A 24,493-nucleotide genomic window follows, 5' to 3' on the forward strand; every position below is an offset into this window, starting at 1 on the left:
AGTGACTGACGCAGGATCAGGACAGGACAGGTCAGGAACTTTAGAGCCCAGGGCTTGGAAAGATCATTTCCCAGGACAAGAAATCATGGAGTTCAGACTGGTGCGGTGTTTGCAGGGAGCCAGGAGTGCAGGGGTGAGGCTTGGGCTTGGCTGATGGCGGTGGCAGTGGTGGGGTTGAGGGTGACAGAGTCTGATGACATGAGATTCAGAGTGGGCAGATTTTAGAATGGTCTGGAAGCTACAATAAACAAAAGGAAAACACTGAGCCTCCCCCACCCTGGGGTTTGTATTTTGGGAGAATAGGCCCCTTAGGTGAGGGGCTGCAGTGGAGACCTGGTGTCCCAGGGAGCCCAGCCAGGGATGAAGGGAGGCCCTCTGTTTGTTAGAGGGCACAAGGTCTGGGGGCAGGGCGGGGGAGGGCCCGCTGGGACCCAGGCCTGGGGCCTTCACTCAGCTGCCACCGGCACCATGTGCTGTAGAGAGGGTCGGTGGTCACGTGTCACGATAGCCTGCATGCAGGGCCAGATGTGTGGGGCTGATGGAAACCGTGGCCAAGTAACAGTTCTGATTGAATCAGATTTCTTTTTGTTTAGGATAGGGAGTGGGAAAGCCGTCTCAAATGTGATCGTGGAGTCACAGAATTCTGATAATGAGGAAGACGAGCAGTTCATGGTGGAGGCTGCCCCCCAGCTCTCTGAGATGTCAGAGCTTGACGTGGTTAGTCACCCGGCGGGGTGTTTCTGTGATTGTACTTCAACCCCAGCGCTTGCATTTGGGTGGACCTTTTCCTCTAATACTCCGTTAGTTTTCCACCCTCTCTAATTTCGTCTTTCCTGTGATGAGATCCACAAGAGCATGATGTTGAGAAGACCACAAACCCGAATCTCCTTTTCTCTCCGTCCTTTCCTGTTTAGGTACAAGCAGTAGAACTGGAGGGAGATGAGAAGCACGGTGAGTTCTGGGTGTGTGTGTGTGTGTGTGTGTGTGTGTGTGTGTGTGTGTGTACCATTGTGTGCATGTGTGTGCGTGTGCGCCCTGTGTGTGCATGCGCATGTGTCTGTATGTGTGTATGCATGTGTGAGTGAATGTGTGCGCATGAATGTGTGTGCATATGGGTGTGAACGCACGTGTGTGTGTGTGTGTGTGTGAGAAAGACCTAGTGCACACGAGCTGTGTTTGCCCGTCGTGGTCAGCAGTCTCCCAGCAGTAGAGGGGACGCCATGGGCATGGATCTCTCCAAAGTTGGTGGGTTTTATTCTAGGAGACAATGGTTACTGCTCCCCATTCTTAGAGGACCAAGGAGGGCAGCCCTGGACCCTTGAGATCAGCTGTGAGCTAATTCGTAGGTGACTCCCTTTGTCACCCGTCCAGTTAGATGTGGAATTGCATGACCCCTGAGGTCAGTCCCAAATTGACAGTTCTGTGATAGTATCTGTTCTCCTCCCAAACACAGTGTTTCCTTTTCTTTCTTTTTTTTTTTTTAACTTTCATTTATTTTTAAATGTGTTTTTCCAGGACCCATCAGCTCCAAGTCAAGTAGTTGTTTCCATCTAGTTGTGGAGGGCGCAGCTCACAGTGGCCCATGTGGGGTTTGAACCGGCAACCTTGTTAAGAGCACCGCACTCTAACCCACTGAGCTAACCAGCCGCCCCCACAGTGTTTTCTTTATTTGAAACATTACAAAAGCAGAGAGAATAGTCCCCGTCGCACAGCCCCCCAGTGATCACTGACCTTGTTTTACCTAAGCTGTCACCCACCGCACCCCGCCCTTCCCAGGGCTGCTTCCAAGTCTTAGAGAATGTTGTTTCTCCAGTGAACGGGTTGTCTGTAGCGCTAAAAGACAAGGGCTCTTTTTAGGGAAACAGCCAGGATTCCATTGCTGTATATACATTAAAAAGTTCTTTACTAGCACCAAATCCCTGTTTTGTCCAGTTCTGTATATTGTTTTTAGTCTGAGTGGAGTCGTGATAAGGTGCCTGCATTGCAGTTGATTGATCCGAGCCTGAAGTCCCTTAACCGTGGGGTCCCCGCCGCTGCTCCCTGTGGCAGAAGCCCTGTTGTCCCTCAGAGTTTCTCACACCTGAGAGTCGCTGATCACACCCCACTAATAGGTCTTTTTTTCCGTATTCTTCTGTTCCCATCCATTGGTTCTAGAGACTTGATCAGATTCAGGTGTTTGGGGCAGGACTGCTTCGTAGCAGGTGGTGTAGGTTCTTCCTGAGGTCTGCTTGTGATGTGAAGCCAGGTGGTTTCCTGAAGGCCACAGCACAGCGACACTCACCCCGTCCTCCCTCCTCAGGTTTCGCCTGGACACCCAGGGAGCGAGACTTTTCCTTCCCTCGGGTGACCCTCCCGTGACTGGTCACTTGGCTCTCTGGCACCCATCAGAGGAGCCTGGCCGTACATTGCTTCTGCGTTGGTCGTTGTTGCTAGGGCTTTCCTTCTTATTTTTTTAAAAGGAAAGTATATCCTGAGTTCACACTGGTATTTGCAACCAGCTTCACGACTGCAGTGTTTTCCTCAGTGCTCTGATTCTACATGTGTGTCTCACGCCCGTGGTCCTGGCCGCCATCATCGGCCGTGTACGCTGGCCTCACCTGCAGTGTGCAGTTTATTAGTTCCATTTTTGTTTCAGTTCTTAGGCATTGAAAGTTGGCTTTAATTTTGTTTTATTTATGTAAAATATTGTGTTTTCAAGGCCACATGGACTAAACAAGGTGAGCTCAGAGAAGCAGGGCTTCCATCCTGTCTCCTCCCCTGGTAGGTGACAGTAAAAGACAAGGCTTAGACTTCCCTTTGAAAGGCAGAAGTACATGCCCCTGTGTGGATTTGTCAGTATGAGCGCTTCTCCATCTTGCTCGTCTACCTGACGATGTGCTGGCACCCATCCCACAGCCGTGCGGAGCGGTTGGTCCTCACGCGTGGTTGTGTCGTCGTCGTCCCCCCCCCGTGGACGGACCTGTGTTAGTCAGCTGCTTTCATACTGATGCACATTTGAGTAACCAGTATTTTAAAGAAAATGGTTTTTCATATGACATTTACCCCGTGGCTTATTTGGTTTTGTTTTGTTTTTTAAGAAGTTGACGCTTGCCCCATAAAAGAAGTATTAGAACTTAGAAGTAATTCAGAATTGTTATATCTGCTTGTAATAGGTGGTTATCTTTTGAATATTACTCTATATTTCTTAATCTTTGGAAGTAGAAAAGAAAATCTATTTTACTTCTAAATTTTTTTTTTTTTACCCTTTAAGGAGCTGATTTCTTTGAAACACTCTGAAATTGTGTAGTTAATTTCCACACCAGCTGGTACCAGTCTGTGTAGGCCATCTTTTGTCAGATAAAGATTATTTGAAGCTGTTTTCAGCATAAAGGAGGAAGACTGAGAACTTAGTCTTCTTCCCATCCTGCCACCCACTTAGGACAGAACGGCTTCGTTGGGCAGAGAATAACTTGAACATAAAACCACTGCTTTTCAACAGGAGGACTTGTCAAAAAAATTTTGGAGACCAAGAAAGATTATGAGAAGTTGCAGCTGTCGCCCAAACCTGGAGAGAAGGTAAGGAGTGGTGTCTGTGAACAGGAGCATTTCAGCCGTCTGTGTCACACGTTTACTTTGAAAAGTTGGAGCACCTTTCAAATGCTGTGATTATCAGTAGCGTCTGTTTCTATATTTAAAAGCTGCAGTTGGGAGGATGGAAAATTCAGGGCTCTTTCAGTGTGCTGTGACTCCCCCGGACCCATCCAGCCCTGTCTTGAGGGCGGCAGCAGCCTCACGGGGGGCCCAGGAGTCAAGGTCAACAGCCCGTCTGCTCTGACCCTGGTTCTCCCTCCATGCGGAATCGAGAGGCGGGGGAGGTGGCCAGTGGCAAAGGAAGAGACGGGGCAGTTTTGGAGCCTGGCTGGCGCTCTTTGTAGCTGGGCTTCCAGCAGTCTTTCTTACAGGTGTGTGATGTGTCTTGTTGGGACCCCAGCCTCGAGCCAGACACTGCCCTTGGCATGTGACCCTGGCGAGAACACCTCCAGGCCGGGTTGTGCCTCATGTCACAGCCGGGTTGCTGTTGTAGTCACTTCAAAAAATAGGAATAAATACTCATTTATTGTTTCGTTTTGTTTTTAACAGAAGGAAGTTTCTTGGCCAGTTTTATCAGCAGCCAACAATTCCAATCAGTTTTACACACGACACACCCACTTGCACACGTGCTCCCCCACTCATCCCAGTTAATTTAATGGTTATTTGTTTTAGATAATTCTGCTTAAAATACCCTGGTTGGTCATGAAGACATGGTCTGAAATAGCCCTGAGGAGAGCGTGCAGTGAGAGGAACGTTACAGGGGCCCTTGGAACAGTGATGACCGAGGCTGACTGGGGTGGAGGCTGTGCCTGAGGCCGCTGCTCTTCTGAAGGGGACGGATGGCTTTGTGCGGCCTGCTCACCCCAGGGCTGTGCAAGGCTAGTTCGTCAGAGTCCTTTTCCTGGGCCTGAGGCTCCCACTGTTCCGGGCTGTCTGCCCCCAGTGGAGGGACTGTGTGCCTCCAGGCGGTTACTGTAGGTGGCCGAGGAAGCTTCAGTTGGTTTAAATTTTATAGCTCTGACTTTTATGCAAAGCATACTAGGCTGGTGTTTCCAAGTGTCCTCTGAAGAGTAAATTTCAGAGTAGTGGATCTTTTGACGTTAGAAGATAAAAGGAAAAGAATCCTCGTTTGGTGAACATTTGATGCTTTGAAAAAGTACAGCGAGGAAGTGTTTGCAGAGGAAGGGATTGCAGTCGGGAGGATGGGTCTTACAGCCGAGCAGGGAGGAGCCGGCAAGCCTGTCTGCTCTGCTTTCTTTAGTAAGTTGATACACCTCAGATTTACATTTGACTTGGTTTTCTAGAAAATCTTGGATTTTTTAAAAATAAAAGAAATTAAAATGTATAGGAAACGTTGAAGTCCTTTCTGTTTTTCCCAGCCCCACGGTCCCCGGGCAGCCACTGGAAGGCATGCGGTGTGCCCTTGCTGTGCCCCTTGCTTCTGTGCGTACCTGCCTTGTTCCGGGAGATGTGCTGTTTCCCTGCTGCAGGTGTGTGACGTGGGTTGCTTCTTCAGGCAGCGTGTCGTTTCTGGGCCCCTCCTGTTTCCATACTTGTGGATCCAGTTTGTTCACTTTAACTGGTGATGGTGCCCCATTATTTGTTGGTTAGTTCCCTTACTGACTGATGGGCATTTCAGTCTCTCAGCCTTTCGCTGTGATCAGTGCTCCGTGGGCTCCCGCCCGTGTCTCCTGGCGTCCGAGAGCCAGCACCCTTGCCAGGCATTATCTGCATGTTTTCTGTGAAGGGCCAGGCAGCAAGGACTCCCGGCTCAGAGCCACAGTCTGTGGGCTACCGCTTCTCAGCTCTGCGGGTGAGCCAGCCCGCAGGCGTCCGAGCACATACAATGCTGAGCGAGTGTGGATGTGTACCCGTGAAACTTGGCTTGCAGCAGAGGACCCCACCCTGGGCCGTAGTGTGCAGCCCTGCCTCGGAGCCCGTGTCCAGACAAATTGCTGTGCCACATCGTCCCCAAAGCGGCTGTTGCGATTTGCTCCCCCAAAGGGGTGGAAGTCTGCGCACGTGTGTGCCAGCCAGTTGAGACAGCGAACATGGCCGCCGCCCTCGACGGCAGCCTGTGCCCACTCTCTCCGTGCTCCCCCAGCCCCAGGCCCACATCCACTCATGCGCTTTCAGTCGCTGCTCTGTACTTTGCCTGTCCTACAATTGTATGTGAGTGGACTCGTTCGGGACATGCTTTTTTTCCGTCTGGCTTCCTTTACTCGTCAGACTTACTTTGAGACGTGTCCGTGCTGCAGCATGTGCCCCCTGTCATGCCTTTGCATTGCTGTGGGCAGGCCACATTTGTCATTTAATGAACACATGGGTTGTTTCAGTGTGGGCCTGTCACAAGAGAAGCTGCGGTGAACGTTCACATATAGGTCTCCGTGTGGACAACTTCTTCCATTCCTCTGGGCACATACCTGGCAGTGGGACTGCTGGGACACGTGGTAGACGTGTGTGTACTGTGGTAAGAAATTGCTAAGCTGTTTTCCCACGTGGTGGCACCATTTTCCATCCTGCCTGCAGTGATGAGACGTCCAGTAGCTCCACGAGGTCGTCACCACTTGGTACGGTCACAGCCTTTGGAATGTTCGGTGCGTGTAAGTGGCGTTTCCTTAACGGAATGATTAGCCCGTCTCCACTGCTGGCTTCTCCTCTTCTCACTCTTAGTGCTGTTGAAGTCTAATGTTGCTGGCTGTGCTGTGCTCGCAGGTTATCCTTTCTGTTGGTTTTACCAAGTCAGTTTCTTTAGTGGGTATACTCCATTTTCCTATTTCTGTTTTAGTTTCTTTTGTTAACTACTATTTGAATCAGTTAGGATTAGACTGACATGTAAGTGAGGAAAGATCTGAAACAATAGTGGCTTCCATGAGGTAGGAAGTGCTTTAGCCCACGAGTCCGAGTCTGGAGGTGGCAGTGAAGCCTTCTATCTCATTCCTGCACTCTCGGGACCTTCACGCCTCAGGGCACCTCAGGGGCCAGGATGGCTGCCCGGTTCCAGCTGTCAGACCTGCATTCCAGCCAGAAGGAAGGAGGAAGAGGGAAGTAGAGGCTATTTATTAGAAGTTGTGCACACGACTTTCACTTACGTTATATTGGCCGGGTCTTTGTCACTGAGGGGACTGTGAAGGGAAATCTTTATTCCAGGCATCAGTTTGCTTGGCTAACCATCAGGGATTCCATTAACACAGACTAAAACTTGCCAGATTTTCTCACTGCCTGGCACGCTCAAAACATGGCAATATTTGCAAGGCACATGGGTATGTGGAGGAGGCCGCCTGCTGGCCAAGAGCCGAGGGTTCTGGAACTAGCATTTCTACCACGTTGGGCTGTACTCGGACGCAGGAAGCTTTGCTGAAAGAAGGGAGATCAGACACTGGGGTCGGCCGCAGTCTGTTCCACAGCCTTTCCTAGGAAGTTGTTCATTTCATTCACATGTACGGAGTCATGGCACAAAGACGTTTGAAGTATACTTTTATGATTTTAAAAATGTACCTACAGTTATAGTTTTCCTTTCCTTCCAGAAATGTTGTCTTTTTTTCCCCTTGATGAGACCTTAAAAAAGCTTTTGAAATAGACACCGTCTAGCAAAGGATCAGCTTTTGGTTTTGTAGATACTCAATTTTGTTTTCATTTCATTGATTTCTGTTCTTTATTTTTCCTTTTAATTTCTTTGGGTGTTTACTTTTTCTAGCCTCTTGTGTAAAATACTTAGCTCATTTATTTGTAGTCTTTGTCATTTTAAAAATCAATATATTTAAGACTATACATTTCTCTTTAAGTATGCTTTATACTTGAATGTTAAATTCCGTGAATAATGAGTTAATATTCAATATTAAAAATTCTGGAATTTTAACATGAAGTACTTTGTTGTTATTCTTTTTAAACGTGGGCTATTGAGCAGTCTGTTCTTTAGCTTTCAAACATAAGCGTTTTTAAAAAGTCTTTTTATTGACAGTATCTAATATAATTGCATGTTCAAAGGATATGGTCTGTATGATACCAATTTTTGGAATTGCGCCTGTCTCTGTGGCCTGGTCTGTGGTCGGTGTGTGTAAATACTTCAGAATGCCTGCACAGCCGTCTGCTCTGCACACTTTGGGGCCTGGCCTCAGTGCCTTCTCGAGGAGGCAGCTGTAAGAAGGTGAGCTCAGCCCGTGGGCCAAGTCTGCCTATCGTCATGATTGATTTATACGTATGAGTCATGATAGGAGTTACTTGTCTTCTCTCTGTCTGCTTAGAAACTTGAATAGGAGATGTTTTCTCTGCTTTTCACATAAGTTGTAGCGGGCCCTTAGTCTCGGTACTTTTTAGTTTTTTGGAGGGAGCATTTTTTTTCAATGCTAAGGAAATACATATTTGTAATCTGGGCATCTCTCCAGCCTGTCTTTGAAGTTGCATTGGAAGAAAAGCCATTTCTTATTGTGCTAATGGACTTGAATAATACATTATAGAATAAATATGTGAATCCGACTGCTTTGAGCATTTTTTTCATTATCCTGACTTATTTGTTCTCTTTTCAAGAGGAAATATTAAACTTTGTTAATAGTAAGATATTAGTTCATGCCAGCATTTTTTCCTTCAGATTTATGAAGGTTTTGAAAAACAACCAGAAAAGCAGTTTTATTAGCGTTTCTTATGCTTCAAAACTACTTGCTTTTTAAACTTTATAACTAAAGATGCTTTAGAGTAATAGACAGCAATTTCAAAGATGGTTCACTCACTTTAAAGTACTGTTTAGAGATTTCTCAGTCCTGAGTTTTCAATCTCCTTTTATATTATCTTCTTTCAGCTTTTTTTCATGTTATATCTGTTCGAAGTGAATGTAAATTTCAGATGATTTTTCTTTTCATTTAAATTCCTTATTTTGAAATAGACTCTCTCAGAGTATTTCCCTTTGTAGATTTCTTTCTCTTTCAGCTTATTTCAAGTTGTGATTTTACTCTCTTCAGCTTCTTGGTCACGTAAATGATGCATCTTCAGGGGGAGTTGGGGTCACCGCTCTCCTCTGGTGAGAACTTGGGCTTCGTGGGGAGGCAGCTGTAAGGATATGTGTCAAAGCCTGTGGGCCGCGTCTGCCTATGGTCGTTATCCAGCTGTACGTGTACATACGAGTCATGATGCTAGTTGCTTGTCTTCTGTCTCGTTTAAAACTTCAAATAAGAGATGTTTTCTCTGCTTTTCACAAGTTGTAGTGTACCTTTGGTCTCAGTACTTTGTGCTGGATTTTACCTGCGTGTATGTATTTTACTGTCCTTCTCCGTGGAAGTTTTAATAAGGGCCAAATGTAGCATCCAGTGTCGGTAGAGATTGTAGATGACATGCGTTTGGAATATGAGAACCTGTCATGTGTTGTAATGCCTCTTGATAGAGAAAACAACCTTATCACAAACATGGTATATTTTAATTATAATAATTAGTATGTAGCAAATAGCTAAATTCTTATGTGAAAGTCAGGGATTTCAGTCTTGCTCTCTTTCACTTTGTTGATTTAAATAGACCTTTAAATTATTTCTTATTTTGGTAGCTAGATGGTGCAATTTCAACACAAATGCTTTAATCCTGTTAGGGAAAAAAACGCTATTCCCAGTTCCTTCTTCACTGAAATTCTGCACCTGATAAAAGTATTTTTAGTTTGGACGTTTGTGGTCCTAGTGTTATTAGATTCCTTTTGCTAGGAATATTGTTTTCACTTAAATATTTTTACCCAGTGAATGATAGTGTGATGAATAAACATCTTATTTTAACTAAAAATTTCAACTTAAAATTCATGTCATGCAACATTGATCACTTTTCTAGATTGTAGTCACTTTTGGCCCCATAGACCATGTTGCCTTAGTCCCACCAATACCCTACTCTGTGCTTTGCATAAAAGTTAGCTTTAGTTTGGTTAACGTTGACACCCTAAGTCTGCAGACATAAATTCAGTTACTAAGTAGGGAAGACCTGGTGTTTAAATATGTTCAGTGTGAGAGTTAACGGATGCGTGAGGGGTCAGTGTTATCGTAGCCGCAGGATGAAAAGCACTTGATAAGAATTAGAATTCAGATTGAATTTCGTCAAATTGATTGTAAAAAAAGGGGTAAAGCTCAGTGGGACAAAGTGCAGGTTGCCTGGAGAGCAATGAAGAGAGAAACAGAAAGGACTTCGTCACAAGTTACAGATGCTCAGCCGCCCAGCGGCCATTGGCCCAGCGGCAGGAAGCAGTGGGACGCTGCCCCGACTGGAGACTCATTCAGTCGTTTGAAGAGGTCTGAAGACTTAGACAGTCCCCAGTGAGACAGCATGAACTTGTTTTAAAAAAAAGAACATTAGAAATCAGGGCTTCCAACGACCTGGCAGAGCTCAGCCTGCCCTGGCCGGCCGCTGCCACAGGTCTGGCGTGGCTGTCCTCGGCATGGAGCAGTGTCACTGAGCTGGGTCCTCAGGGTTGTCTGCTGTCCCAGGTGGGTAGTGGCTCAGCGGTGTCAGCAGTGAGCAGAGCCTGGCAGCTTCTCGGCAGCTTCTCACCCTCTCTGCCGTGTCTCCCATGGGCGATCTCTCATCTCCCCGGGGCGCTTGGAGGCCAGCCATGGCTGCTTTCCAGGAAATTAAGGTTCCGGGAGTCTCATGCCCCACACCTGGGTCCTAGCCCTCATCCGGCTCTGGGCTTGAGGAGGAGGTCACATGGGCTACCTGGGGACAGCAGGGTGTCCCAGATTTCCCGTGCATTACGAAGGACGCAGGGCCTGTCGCTCTGGAGCGGGCTCTCGCTTGAATCTCTTGGCTTTAGGCGGAGCAGCATGTTTCCAGAACCATCTTAATCCTGAAATTCCATATTTCTTTGGCTTCACTTTAAAAAAGAAATGTATTTCCTGGTACCTTTTTTTTAATTCTGAGTTTATTTTGTTCTTTTCGAAACATGCCCACTTGAGCCCACTGCTATGAGTGAGAAACACATTTATTTTTCTAGCTCCCATCTTGTTACTGTTCCTTGGATTTGTTTCTGACTTGAAAAGCTGCTTCCAAGGAAGTGCTGCAGCTGGGGGATCAGACCGGACGTGGCTGAGAAATGAGGTTTTCTCAGGTTTTGATTTCAGCTGGTAGAATGGACTCAGAAGGGACGTGATGCCCAGACCAGTGACAGAGCTTTGTCACTTTTCTCCGGGGTACGGGTCACAGGGGTGTTTTAGAGGAAAGAAAAACTGAAGTGTTTGGCATTAAAAAACGTTGATTCCCGATCCTTACAGCAGTGACGCATGTGTAACTTCTCATGTTGGAGCATCAGCTAGGTTTTCTGATCGGAACCCCCCAACCGTTCCTCTGGCCACAGATCCCGCCCGCCCCCCAGGTGGGGCCTTTAATGATTAATGAAGCCCCTGACAGCCCTTGTCACCCCTTGTCACGGAGGCCGGGACGACGGCCACTTAGCAAAGGGTTACTCTACGTGTGCTTTACATTTTAGAGAACGTTCTTAAATCTCTTATAACACAAATTGATGTTAAAATAGAAATGTGTTTAGACACTAATTTCTTAATAAGTTATTTATAAGTAAAATGCACTGTATATTGACACTCTGACATGTATACTTTATGTTACAAACAAGATGTATTCTAGAAGTTTTATTGGTTAGGTTTGGAAACTCAGGAGTCATTCCCTTATATTAATATGTTGGGTACTGGTTAGGTTTGCCGTTAGCTTACAGAAGCTTTAGTGCACAAGTCGAGTTCACTGGCAGTGAAAAATGATAGACACTGATGTTTTCGTAGCGACAGCTAAGCCAAGCAAATAAAGTAAATACTTTGGAGCATTTTTTAAAAGGTACTTTTGAAGAAAAACAGACGTAGAAGCAGGTCCAACCTTTAAAGCTGTGAAGGGCACTTTTGAGAACTTTCAGCTACTCCAGAGATAACCGATCGGGATGTTCAGTGTGAAAGTGGAGCGTGTGTAACTGTCGTCCTCACAGGGTCTGTCCCTCTGCCCCCTTGGGTGCCGTCGTGGTTCAGCCCTCAGCCCTCGAGTAGGTGAAGTCAGCTCAGGGACTACGGAGGAACGGCCTCCGATTGCCCATCCTGGGGGTGGTAGCAGTGACCCGAAGGACCCCGAGTTTGGCGAGCTTCTGCGACATGCCAGGCCTGGGTCTGCTGCCGCAGCCAACTCTCAGTCATCTTACACTCACAGGAGAGCTGCATGTCAGTACAAAGGAGTTTTCCCCTAAACTGTTTGAGAACTAATTGCTGACATCACTGCCAAATACTTGACTGATTTCTACAAATAGGGACCTTCTGCGTCACCACCACAGGGCCCCCGAACTACAAAATGGACACCGATACAGCTGACCCTCCAGCAAGCCCTCTGTCCGCTCTCTCAGTGGGAAACAGTCTGTAGGTCTTTCCTTAACTCACAACCTTTACCACTTGGAGGATTACAAGACAGTTACTTTGTAGCAGGTCCCTCAGTTCGGGTCTCTGATGTTTCCTCAGGGTTAGATCCAGACGGAGCTCTTCTCGCAGAATCCTGTTGCGCAGCGCGTGTTTGTCCCACCGCTGCTGGCTCTCGCCTGGGTCTCTTGATTAGAACGAGTCTGCCAGCTTCGCCACTGTCAGGTTTCTCCTTCTCACTTTGTAATTACTAATATTTTGTTCAGAAGTACTATGAAGCAGTGTAAGTGTCCTGTTCTTCTCTAACCTTCAATTTAATCATTTATTTGTCCCTGTGGGCTCATGGTTTCCAACTTTATTCAGCGGGTTGCGTACTCTCTCACTCATTATTTTGATTTGGCCGGTGGAGTCTCCTTCAGATCGGCTCTGGCGTCCTTTCAGTCACCAGCGTTCCTCAGCTCCCCTTCCTTTGTGGCCTCTGTGTACTTCCACTGCCTCAGCCGCTTCTCCTGGTTCCTTTTAGTGGAGACGATGTTTAGAACCCAGATGTGTTCGCAACATGTGCTCCCTGCTTTTGGAATGTTTCGGCTCTCAGGCCCTCTCAGTGGTCAGAACTGGAGAAAAAAGTGCATGTGTGCGCACGTGTGTGTACGTGTGCATGTGTGTTGTGTGTGTGTGTGCATGTGCTTGTGTGTGTGTGTGTACACGTACACCAGAGGGCTCACTCTAGTTACCCCCTTCTGTGTTTGTAATTCCCTCCCTGAGCAGTGTGAACCCTGGCTCAGTATCCCTGGTAACCAGTCTCTCTCTGCTGCTCTGCACCCCGGCCGGTGTGGATGCTGTGTGCACCCACCTTGGGCTCTGACAGCACCCCTTACGCCCCAGGGGTGAGCTCCCGGTCACTCCCGGTCTAGACAGCCTGTGCTGTCTGCGGCCCCTCCTCCCTGGTGCCCTCCCTCCTTCCACACGCTGGGCCCACACTCCCCACCCCGCACCCTCGTGCTGATGCTTCCCTGGCTTTGCCCACCGGGGGGTTCAGGAGGAAAAGGGGCAGAAAGAGACCGTTCCTGACTTGCCCTCGGAAGGGACTCTCGTAAGGTACAGACCAATGTGTCTCATTTCCCTTTCCTGCGCACATAGCACTGGACACAAGTAAGTTGTCACTAACTGCTGACTGAACAAGAGTTAGCAGAGAAGGAGGGAAATGGATGGGAACACGTGATAAAATGTGAGGAAGCACTGGGCAGGAATGAAGAAGTTGGAACAGAGCGTTACAGGAGTAGCGGACATTTTCCACAAGGCTTCAGGGAGGAAAGGGGCCTGGTAAGGAGGGGCTATAGCCTGGGTGAACCCCGCACAACCACTGGGGTTGCCATCCTGGTGCTAAGCCCTGGCGGCCCGGCCTGGTCGCAGGCCCCTGAGCATGGGGAGCAGGTATAGCTGTCTGCCCTGTGGGTTAGACAGTAATACCAATTTCCAAGGCAAGTGTGATAGGAATGTGGTTTGCATAGCTTTCTGACATCGATTCATATGCTGTTAAATGAATGTGTGCCTTTTAGAGGCACTTGGTACATTGATGAAAGCAAGAAGCTTAACCTGCTATGAGCCTGCTCTCTAAAGTGCTTTTATGTTCTGGGCAAAAAAGGGAACTCACAATATTGGCAATACTGTTGAGATAAAAGGGTTTTATAAAAACAACAAAACAAAGCACCATCCAGTGAGTACACTGTAGGGCAGGGAACAGTAGGTTTTTTTCAAGGGAACCAGAGTCAGATTTGCTTTTATACTTGTCTGTAGCCCAGGTGCCCAAGAAAGTGGGACAGGAGCTGCCACATTTGGAGAAAAACAACTGGCCCCCAGATCCTTATTATTTAGTCAGGTTGGTGTTTCACAGGTAGAAACAACGAAAGACATACCCAGGCTGATGCAAGGGCTCAAAAAACATTGCTCTTGTATTCTTGAAAAAAAAGTTGCCCGAAATATAGTCTGTCTGGATAACTGAGAGATCAGAAAGCAAACATGAACAAGCAGCTCGAAGCCCACCCCTCTGGAAAGGCCGTGTGTAGACCCCTGTGACCTGTGCAGTGGTCCCTTGTCACAGGTGGCATTGGCGCACTTGAAAAGTGCCTGGTCCAAACGGAAATGTGCTCTAAGTGTGAAAGGCACAGCGGACTTCAAACACTTAGAAGGAAAAGAGCAACATAAAGTATCTCGTCAGTATTCTTTGTATTGACTAATGTTGAAACAGTATTTTGGATAAATTGAGTTAAATAAACTTCACTGAAATTAGTTTCACCTATTTCTTTTTACTTTTTTAATGAAACTGGTAGAAAATGTTAAATTATATATGTGACTCTCGTGTTTCTATTGGGCACCAGTGGTATGGACGAAATGAATTCAAATGGAGCCGTAAGCCAGTTAAGCAAATAGAACTGAGCATAACTATTACTACAGAATTGAATGGAAAAGCCCTAAACCGGGTTTCAGAAAATTAGTTGTATAGAAAAATAACGTCGTAGTTGTAGGTGGGAGGGTGGAGGGTCAAAGGTGGCAAACCCACATTAAAATCATCATTTATGCTCTAGTTTTTTCTTCACTTTCCTTAAGGTGTTTTGATGACTGAGTCTTAATTTTAATCTCGTCAAATTTCTCAGTCTTATGTCTTATGATTAGTGGTTTTTGTGTCTTAGTTAAGAAGTGCTTCTCTAAGGTCAGAAAGATATTTCTTCTGTTTAAAAAATTAAAGCTCTGTTTTGACATTCGGGTCCTTAATCCACCTGGGATTGATTTTCCTGCCTGTTGTGAGACAGAGGTGCCGTTTTTGCCCCATATGGATACCCAACTTTCCCTCGTTTCCACACTGATCTGCCATATGTGGGGCTTTTTCCGGATTCTGTGCAGCAGCGGTCAGCAAACTTTTTCTGCATAGGGGCAGGTAGTCAGTATTTTCAGCGGAGAGAGCCTTGTAGTCTCTATCCCCAGTATTCAGTGCTGCCCTTGCAGGCTACATGCTGAGGAATGAGTGTGGCTGGGCTCCAAAAAAACTTTATTTATGGATGCTGAGATGGGAATTTTATACAACTTCCACGCATGTCACAAAATATTACTCTTTAAATAATGTTTGCAACTATTTAAAAGTGTAAAAACCGTTCTTAGCTCCTGGGCTGCACAAAAACAATGGGTGTTAGACCAGCCTGCAGGCCAGAGCCCTCCCCACCCCCATTCCCAGTCCACCCTGCTTTCATCACTGTAGCTTTATAATCAGGCCCCTCTGGTAGCTTGGCTGGCGATTGGTCCTCTGTGCTTCCATGCAGGTACTGTCACCAGCCCCCTGGATTGCAGTGGGAGCATTCCTGCATGACACTCGCCGTTTATTGGCCTTCTTTAATGTCTCAGTAGATGCTGATGCTGTAGTCGGTGGAGGATGTGAGCGTCTCTTGTCAGATTTCCATCTGGGTGCTCTGGAGTTTATCCTGCTGTTGTAAATACTATCTAATTTAAATTTGTTTTCTAATTCTTTGTTGCTGGTAGGTAGGAATGTCCATGACTCACAACCAGCTTCCTTGATAAACTTTTCAAAATGTGTGTTGATTCTTTTGTGTTTTTACGCTGTACCAGCGGCCGGTACTGACACATATGATGGTGAGAAACGGGCTGGGGCACCCGGAGGCTGAGGGGCTGGTCCAAGGCTGTGGGGGTGGGGAGCGGTGGCGCACCTGGGCACGTGGGCGGTCACCCGGGGCAGGGGCCCTGCTGTTCCCCGTGCCACCCTGTTGTTCTCGTCACCGCTAAGTCCTGGCGGCTCACTTCCTCCTTGCCTGTCCTCCTGCTTTTCTTTTTCTTGTCTGATTGCTCTGGCAACTAATGGGAATGAGTTTCCTTCCTCACTTCGATGGGATGCTTCTGAAATTTACCCTTTTCTGATATTTGTTGTAGCAAACAGATGGAGAAAGTACAATTTTTTCCCCCCGTATGGGGCTTTGTCATGCATGCGTGTTGAATTTTATTAAATGCATTTTCTGCAATGATTAAAATGATTCAGTTATATTTAATTTGTTAACTAACATTGATGGCTTTTTTCTCTAGAATAGATGATCGATGATGGAATGATATTGTTTGTGGATAACTTGTTGGGGACTTACCTGTAAAACTGTCTGAACACGGTGTTTCTTTTGTGGGAAAAGTTGAAACCACTGCTTTTATTTCTGTATTAATTATGGGAGTATTCAGCCTTTCTATTTTTTCTTAACTTCTAGTTATCAGTTTCTCTTAAAATGTCCAAGTTTGTAAAAACATCTTGATAGAATTCTTTTAAACATCTCTATTTGTAGTTTAGTTTGTTCTCTCTTTATTAATAATTCTCCTTATTTGTGCTTTTTTTCTTTTCCTGAAATCATTTTCTTTCAGTAATTTGTCAGTTTTCTTAAACCACCAACTTTTGACTTTATTGATCTTCTCTTTGAATCTTTGCTTTACTGATACCTCCAATTTTTAAAATTTCCTTCCTTTTACTCTTTGTGTTTATTCTGTAAGAACAAAACTTCATGGTTAGGAATTACAGATCTTGTTTTTTTCTAAAGCATGTATTGTAACAGATAGTTAATAGTGAAATAGAATGTATTCCAGCTCTGAATGCTCTGTTCCCTACTAGGTAAGTGTGTTTCCGCCTGTTTCCTTTCGGAGTCAGTGTTTCTTCTTCATCTGTGCTGCCACATCCAGTAAAGAGCCACTTCTTTCAATTGAAAAAAATTCAGGCTGGTTGTTGTAGCATCGTTGAACATGGGCTTACTTATCTTACATTTAACCTAAAAATGATTCTTGAGCCAAATAAAATCACTCGTGTGTTATCTCTTAAGAATGAATGGCACATATTAAAATTCAACATCCATTATGACTAGAAACTCATAGTGAACTAAGAATAGAAAGGTATCTCCTCACGTTGGGGACAAGAGGACCTGCGTCAGGGACAGTGTCACCCTGTTTAGATTTCTGGAGGTTCTGCCAGTGCACAAATAAAGGAGGTTCCATTCCAGAGGGAAGACAGGATCGTCATTCTGTGACGATGACAGCAGCCTATCAAGTAACTCAATCCCCCCAAAGTTAAAACTGTTAGGAAAAAAAATGATGACCAGTGACAAAATAAATGTACACAAGTCAGTATTTTTCCTGCATGTCAGCAATACGCAGTGGGAAACCACAGTCTCCTCCCGACCTGGAGATAACATTGTCACTTATAGGGGCATGTCTGCGCCTAACAAGGCGTTTCTAGTAACTGGATTGGGAAGCCAAGGAATTTTACCAAGAAATGGAAAAGGTCTGGAAAAAATCAAGGCCTTGTGTTCCTGGATGGGAAACTCAATATTACAGAGATATCGTTTCCCTCCAATTTATTTATAAATTTAATGTGATTCCAGTAAATATTCAATGGCTGTTTTGGAACTTGGCAGAGAGTATTTTAAGGTTCATCTGGAAGATAAACGTGTGAGAAGAGGCTTTCGTAAAAATGCCCAAAAGGACCAGTTCTAGGGCAGTAAGGTCGCGTTCTTATTGCGTTAAACTTTGCGTAGAGAAGGGAGCGTTTCCGCTGAGAAGTTGAGTTCTGCCTCCCTGTTGCCCGCTTGCTCTGTTAATGTCAGTATGACCAGTTCTCCGTGTGATCAGATGATTTGTAAATTATTTCCATTTTTCGGGTCAGTGAGAAAGGCCAATCTGAACACTGTCTTCTGTGTTCTGTAACTAACCTGGCTTCATTCAGCCCGTGACCCCACCGGGTCTCAGCCCGGCCTCCTCCTCTGACCTTACACTAATGTCCAGGAGGGCTGGCTCCTTGGGTCTAGTCCGGGGAGTGATGTTCATGGACGTACTTCACAGTTAAGAACTTGTGCTCTGCACCAGCTCAAGGGCTCCTTACGTGCATTTCTTCTCCCATGGGAGCTTCCCCGTCAGTGTGGACAATTAGCTAACATTTATAGCGTACTTCTTACGATTAGGGAATTGCATGTGTCGCTTCATTTAAGCCTCGAAGTAATCTGTGAGATAGGTTATCCCCATTTTCTAGGTTAGGAAACTGAGGCACAGAGGTCATCTCGTCCAAGGTTATGTAACATTAAGTTGCAGAGGTAGGCTGGCACCCCAGATCCATCTGGCCTGGTCTGAGCAGTTAACCCTCACATGGTGTAGCTTCTCATGCAGGCATTCTAGAAGCTTCCTGCTCATGCTGATTTCTTATCTGTAGTTGCTGCAGCGAGCAGACTTTCTCACCTGGAAGATTGTTCACATGTTGTCATATATGTCCCCGACGTGCAGCGTTAGTTGTCTGTCTGCTGCCAGTGGAATGGTTCAGTGTCATTGCTCACAGTTGTTGGATTGCGGAAATGCTGCAGGAGCCTGTGTCCTTTTCTACACATAGAAATACAATGTTGTTTCATGAAAAATAGTTGTAAGTTGGTGTCCCCATTTTGGAAAACTGTTTGACATTGTCCTAAGATTGAAGACACACATGCCCTGTGACCCGGCAGTGCCTCTTCTGGGTGCATTTCCTGCAGAACCTGCAGGGGGACGTAGATAAGAGTATTCAGAGTTGCATCGTTTGTAAACGTCCATCGGCAGTCGCGAGGGTGAATAGATAAAATTAAATGCCATTCAGCAGAGCAAGTGAATGAAATACACGTGCTTGTGACTCCTTGTTGATTCCTAAATTTACTGTTGAGGAGAGGCTGACACACACGGGTGGGCACTGCGATGCCATCTGCCCTGTACGAATGCCGCAGGCGAGCAGGGGACCAAACAGCAGGGCATGCTGTACACCCAGGCTGGTTCAGCACCAGGCATCACGGTGGTGACCTTAGGCCTCGGGGACCCCGGCGGCCTTGCTGTCTTGACCCAGGCTGCAGGTATTACATCTATCATTTTGTTACACCGTGCGTTCTGTTTTGTGTGCTTTTCTGTGTGTGTGTAAAGGCTAACGTGTTTGATTGCAGACTGTTTCACTGTGCGTTCACGATAGCCGGTGTGACCTGCATCAGAGATGAATGTATGGTTCCCATAGGAGTTTGGCGCTGTGATATTTCTGGGTGAACAGAACACTCGAATAGTTACTCTGTTGGTCTCTGCTTTCCTGTTGTAACTTGGATGCAGGCATTCCTCGGTTTATGAAAACAAGGCACTTTGACAGATTGTCTAGGTTAGTGCCTGAGGTCACAGAAGAGTATGTTATTTAAAGCACATACTCACTCTGATTTATTACCCCCCGGTTAATCACAGCTTTGTTTATTGGGTTTGCTTCCTGTAGGGAAAGCCCTGCTCAGGGTGTGCAGGACCCTCAGATCCAGGGGCAGGTGCCACCAGCCCCCCTGTTGCACCCCAAATCTTGCTCCTGTAGATGGCTGGCAGTGTCTACGGGTCCTGCTTGAGGCATCATTTTAGAAATAGTACTTTCTTCTCCTAAAGCATTGACATTGAACTTAGAGAAGCAAATCTCTCAGGTCAATGGTTTTTATTTGTCTGATGTATAATAAATATTTTTAGATTTAAAAATCACTCTGGGGACAAGTGTGGATGTGGTAAATGCAAATAAGATTAAGTCCCAAAGTAATTTACTGAAAACTCTTGGAAAGTCACTTTTTCTAAAGTGCTTATACCGGGGTGCCAAAAAAATGTATACATACGATTTGTATTCACCTTTTGTTATCGGTACATATTATTACAATTTTAATATAGTTTTTTCCTTTCGTAAAATGTATATAGTTTTTTTGGCCCCCTCTGTTCTTTGCCAGAAGCATCCTGCCAGAAACCAGCTTAGTAAATCGTCTGCAGCCTGCAGCAAAAGGAGGGCACCGGAGGGCGGACACATGGCCCGTGAAACACACATGGCTGCCACCCCTCTGTCGCCTGTAGAAACCGATCCCATGACAAGGGTGCCACAGCCACGTGCTCAGGCCAGCCAGCATGGCTCCGGGAGGGTGTCTGAGCTCAGAATTGCATCTTTCAGGAAAGAGTTTTGAGGTCTGATTTCATGGTGTGGCTTATTTATACTTACAAAATGGAGATGGGCAGGGACTGTGTCAGTAAGTAAGATAAATGGCGTTTTGATGACAGGACTTGTCTTCCTGGAGCTGGACATAACCACCTGTTCGTTGGTGCTGACAATACATAACCACACTCGTATTTTCCCGTGTGCGCCCATGGCCGCCACGGTGCCTCGCGGTGCGAGCTGCTTCCTCACGGCAGCCAGCTTGGGGCTTTGTGGCATTGTTCTTCGTGTGGATAAACTTAGGACCACGGTCAGCTTTATGGAGAGTTTCCTGTGTGCGAGACACTGAGCTGCCCGTTTCATGTTACCCCGTTTAATCTTAGCTGCAGAGTGAACGTTTTTACTTCCATCTTACTGTGAGGAAACTGAGGCACAGCGCTTGGTCAGGCTCCCGAGGCCGTCGCATGAGGAGGTGGGGAAGCTGGGCTGGCACTGGCCTCACGACTGCAGAGCGCTTGTTCCCGGCCACGCACTGCCTTCCCCACCAGTCCTCCCGTGTTCTGGGGGTTTTAGGTGGTATTTTCTGTCATTACATAGTTTCATTATTTTTCAGTCTTTCGTTTTCAAAAACTAAGCATATTGCATATGACTGATTCCTGAGTGGTGAGTGTGGTAGTAGGTTCTCAGATTTTATTGTACATCTTAAGTCCATGAAACGGGTTTGTAATGGTTACGTTCTCCTGGAAAGTTGCTGATGGAGCTGCATAAGCGGTGTATAAATCAGTCTGTCGTCAGAGGGTGTGCTTTTCTAAGCACATAATCACCGCCTGACCTATTCACCCCCACCCTGCCACGGCCATTCAAATGAAAGTTTGAAAAATGCCAGAATTTTGATGTTTTGCAGCGACGAGTTTGCAGCAATAAGTCTCTCTTGACTATCAGAACCCGAACCCAGATGTATCTTATTTTAAATTCTTGACCTCTTAAAAATAAAGTTATAAACTTTATGATTAGTGTTCCAAGTTCTGCTCGGCTCTGCGGTGCAGGGACATAGAGCTGGACGAGGCGACGTGGAATGGAGGGGCCGGACCACATAGCCACAGCGTCCTCTTCACCTTGTAACTCAGGGATCCCTATGACATTTATGTATGTTCGTCTCCCATCCTGGGTTCTGAGCCCTAAACAGTTTTACAGTAGAGTCCACATGTGCTGAAGACATTAGAATTCTTAGTAATCAGTATGAATGGGCTTATATAGCACTGTCTATTTCTCAACTAAGTCAATGAGAGATTTATTCATCTGCCTATAATAAAGTCAACACATGTTTTCTTGGGAAGTAATTTATAATTGTATCAGAGTCGTGTTCATCATGTAGCATTTTAAAGGCATTTATGTTGCCATTTCCCTTTTGCTCTCCTTAAACTTATTTTGAGGTAACTGTAGATTCACGTGCACTTGTGAGAAATCACAGTGATATCCCAGGTCCTTTTCCTGAGTTTTCCCCACCGCTGACATCTTGCACAACCGTAGTGTAATGTCACACCAGACGTGCTCCCCGTGATACAGTCAAGATACAGAGCCTTTCCATCACGGCAAGCATCCCTCCTGTCCTTTCACAACCACACCCACACCTGCCACCCACCTCCTTCTTAACCCCTGGCAACCACAATCTATTCTCCATCTTTCTGATTTTGTTGTTTCAAGGATGTTCTGTAAGTGGAATCATATAGCGTGTAATCCTCTGAGACGGGCTTCTTTCATTCAGTATAATTCTCTGAGACGCAGGCGGCGGTGGGAGTCAGCGGTCCACCCCTTTCTATGGCCGAGTAGCCGTCTGTGGTGTGGATGTAGCCGTTCATTTAACTCTTCACCTGTTGAGCGCCGTGGGCCGTTTCCAGGTTTGGGTGCTTCGAATAAAGCCTCTGTACACATCTGTGTCCAGGTTTTTGTGTGAACACGAGTCTCATTTCTCTAGGAGAACACTTGCTGGGCCTTGTGCTAATTGCATGTTAGGTTTTTACAGAAACTGCCACACTGTTTTCCAGAGTAGCTGCACCATTTTACAGTCCCACCAGCCGTGTACGAGGGTCCGGCTTCTCTGCGTCCTCACAGCATGTGGTGGTGTCACCGTACTGATTTTAGCCATTCTGATGGTTGAGGAGTGATGGCATCTCAGTGTGGTTTCAGTTCGCATTTTCCTAAGGGGTAATGACCTTGAACATCTTTCCACGTGCTTGTCCTCTATCTGTGTGTCCTCTTTGGTGAAATGTCTATTCATGTCTTTTGCCCATGTTTTAATTGGATTGTTTGCTTTTTGCTGTTAAGTTTGGAGAATTTATATATTCTAGATACTAGTTCTTTGTCAGATCTACGGTTTGAAAATATATTCTCTCACTCTCTAACTCATCTTTCATCCTCGCAACAGGGTTTCTTGCACAATGAAAGTTTTAAATTTTCATAGAGTCCATTTTACCAGTTTTTCCTTTAATGGATTGTGCTTTTGGTGTCAAGTCTGAGAACTCTGCCTGGCCCTACATCCCAAAGATTTCCTCCTTTTTTCTAAAAGGTTCATAGTTTTACATTTTACATTTAAGTCCACAATCTATTTGGAGCTACCTTCTGTGTAAGGTGTGGAGGCTTCGGTCAGGGTTCACTTCCCCCATGTGGGTGTCCAATTGTGCGGGTGCCATATGTTGAAAGACTCCATTCCTCCACTGCGTTGCTTTTGCACTTTTGTCAAACATCCGTTGGGCCTATTGGCGTGGATCTGTTTCTGGATTCTCTGTTCTGATTCATTGGTCTGTGTGTCTGTCCTGCCAGCACACACTGCCTTGCTTACTGTAGCTACATCCTAAGTCCTGAAATTGGGTAGACTGGCTGCTCCCTCCTTAGTCTTCTCTTTCTAAGGTTTTAGCTCTTGCAGGTCCTCTGCTTCTCCACATAAATTTTAAGATAACCTTGTCTATATCCAAAACAAAATTTGACATTTTTATAGGAATTGTGTTAAACCTGTATATCAGTTTGGGGAGAATTGACATTTTTACCATGTTGAATCTTGTAATTGATGAACATGGTATGTCTCTCCATTTATTTAGATCTTCTTTGATTTCTTTCATCTGCATTACGTAGTTTGCAGTATACAAGTTCTATACACATTTTGGTCGGTTTACATCTAGTATTTTCCCTTTTTTGAGCAAATGGAAACACAGCTGATTTTTGTATGTTTATCTTATATCATGCAGCCCTGCTGAACTCACTCACTAGCGCCACGAGTTTCACCTTTTATTTTCATTTAACATTTCCAGTGTGCCAGGTGTGTTCAGGCTTTGCATGTGTTTGCCAGAAGTCAGCAGGTGGTGGGGCTAGGGTTGGCAGTGAATTATTTATTCACTTCATTTGTTCACTTGACAAATATTTAAGGAGCCACTGTATGGACCACAGCGGATCCAGACAGGGGTCCCTGCCCTCCTGGAGCCTGCAGTGTGAAACTGGCATTAGAAGTAACACAGTGGTTACATAACGTAGTAAAGCAAGTTCAAACGTAAGACATAAGCCTTCGATTATAACTGAATGCCTTTGCCTCGTACTCGGAGTGGGTAACGCTGGCAGGCCACAAGCAGGCTGAGGAGCAGGAGCGTCGGGGAGGGCTTCCTGAGCCAACAGCGTTCATTTTCCCAGGACAGGAGTCCCAAGCAAACTGCTTATTCATTATTATCAACTTGCATCACTTTTTGAAATTCAGAGATGTCTGTGATAAAAGCTCATATAAAGAGAATCCTGAAGTTGCTTGTCAACGAACTCCAGGCCAAAACCAAAGCAGGTTCCCCGGTGGCCTCTGGGTCCTCACCTCCTTCAGCCCTGCTGCGTGAGCTCACCCCACCCGACCGACCCCGCACCAGTGTGCCCCCGAGGGCCCCAGGCCTCAGAGTAGCAGGCTTCTCGGCCAGCGGCTCGGTGCAGCGTCAGCCTGACCTCCGCGGGGCCCTGCCTGGTGCCGTGGGCCACACCCTCATCCTTCTCCTCCCCATCACCAGTTTTCTCTCTTGCAGGTTCCTTTCCTCCTTTCACCTGGCAAGCTGGGTTTCAGAGTCATTTGAGGTGGAAAGGTGGTGCGTTCAAGTAGTGATGCAGGCTCAGGCCCCTTTCTCAGCAGTGCATTTGGGAAAATCATTAGTGTCCCGAAGCTTGTGTAACCATAGCTACTATAAGTTTCTGGTCATTTGGGAAATAACACCTTAACATAGAGAAATTTGCCCCTCAGACAGCCTTCCAAGTAAAGAGCCCTGTACCCTCTGCCAAGGGAAGGAATGGACCCTCGCCCACACTGCTTACTGCGCACACAGCGCTTCGCACGCACGGCGGGGCTGCTGCTGGCCCGGCCTCACGTTCGCAGAAGCAAAGCAGTGTCACGTAGGCCGGAGGGTCTCGAGCCAGCAGTGTCCCCACTCCCCTGCCATGCTGCCTGAGTACTGAGGACGCCTAGCTCTCTCTCTCTCGCTCTCTCTCTCTCTCTCTCTCTCTCTCTCTCTCTCTCTCGCTCTCGCTCTCTCGCTCTCTCTCTCTCTCTCTCTGTGTTTTCCCACTGCCT

General features: G+C 46.3%; 1 protein-coding gene across 4 annotated transcripts in view; it reads left to right on the forward strand.

The window, feature by feature from the left end:
- IFT54 (intraflagellar transport 54) overlaps window positions 1-24,493 on the forward strand; it is a 52,065-nt gene that overhangs the window by 23,140 nt on the left and 4,432 nt on the right. For 2 of the 4 annotated variants that reach the window (XM_074315957.2, XM_074315953.2), the window contains exons 11-13: window positions 594-717; window positions 915-951; window positions 3,479-3,555. In XM_074315957.2, coding sequence (XP_074172058.2) covers window positions 594-717; window positions 915-951; window positions 3,479-3,555 — 238 coding nt within the window. The other 2 variants (XM_074315959.2, XM_074315962.2) reach the window with 2 other exon arrangements.

The sequence above is a fragment of the Rhinolophus sinicus genome, chromosome 17 (assembly GCF_057876585.1).
Source record: "Rhinolophus sinicus isolate RSI-liver-muscle chromosome 17, RSI-T2T, whole genome shotgun sequence".
Lineage (NCBI taxonomy): Eukaryota > Metazoa > Chordata > Mammalia > Chiroptera > Rhinolophidae > Rhinolophus > Rhinolophus sinicus.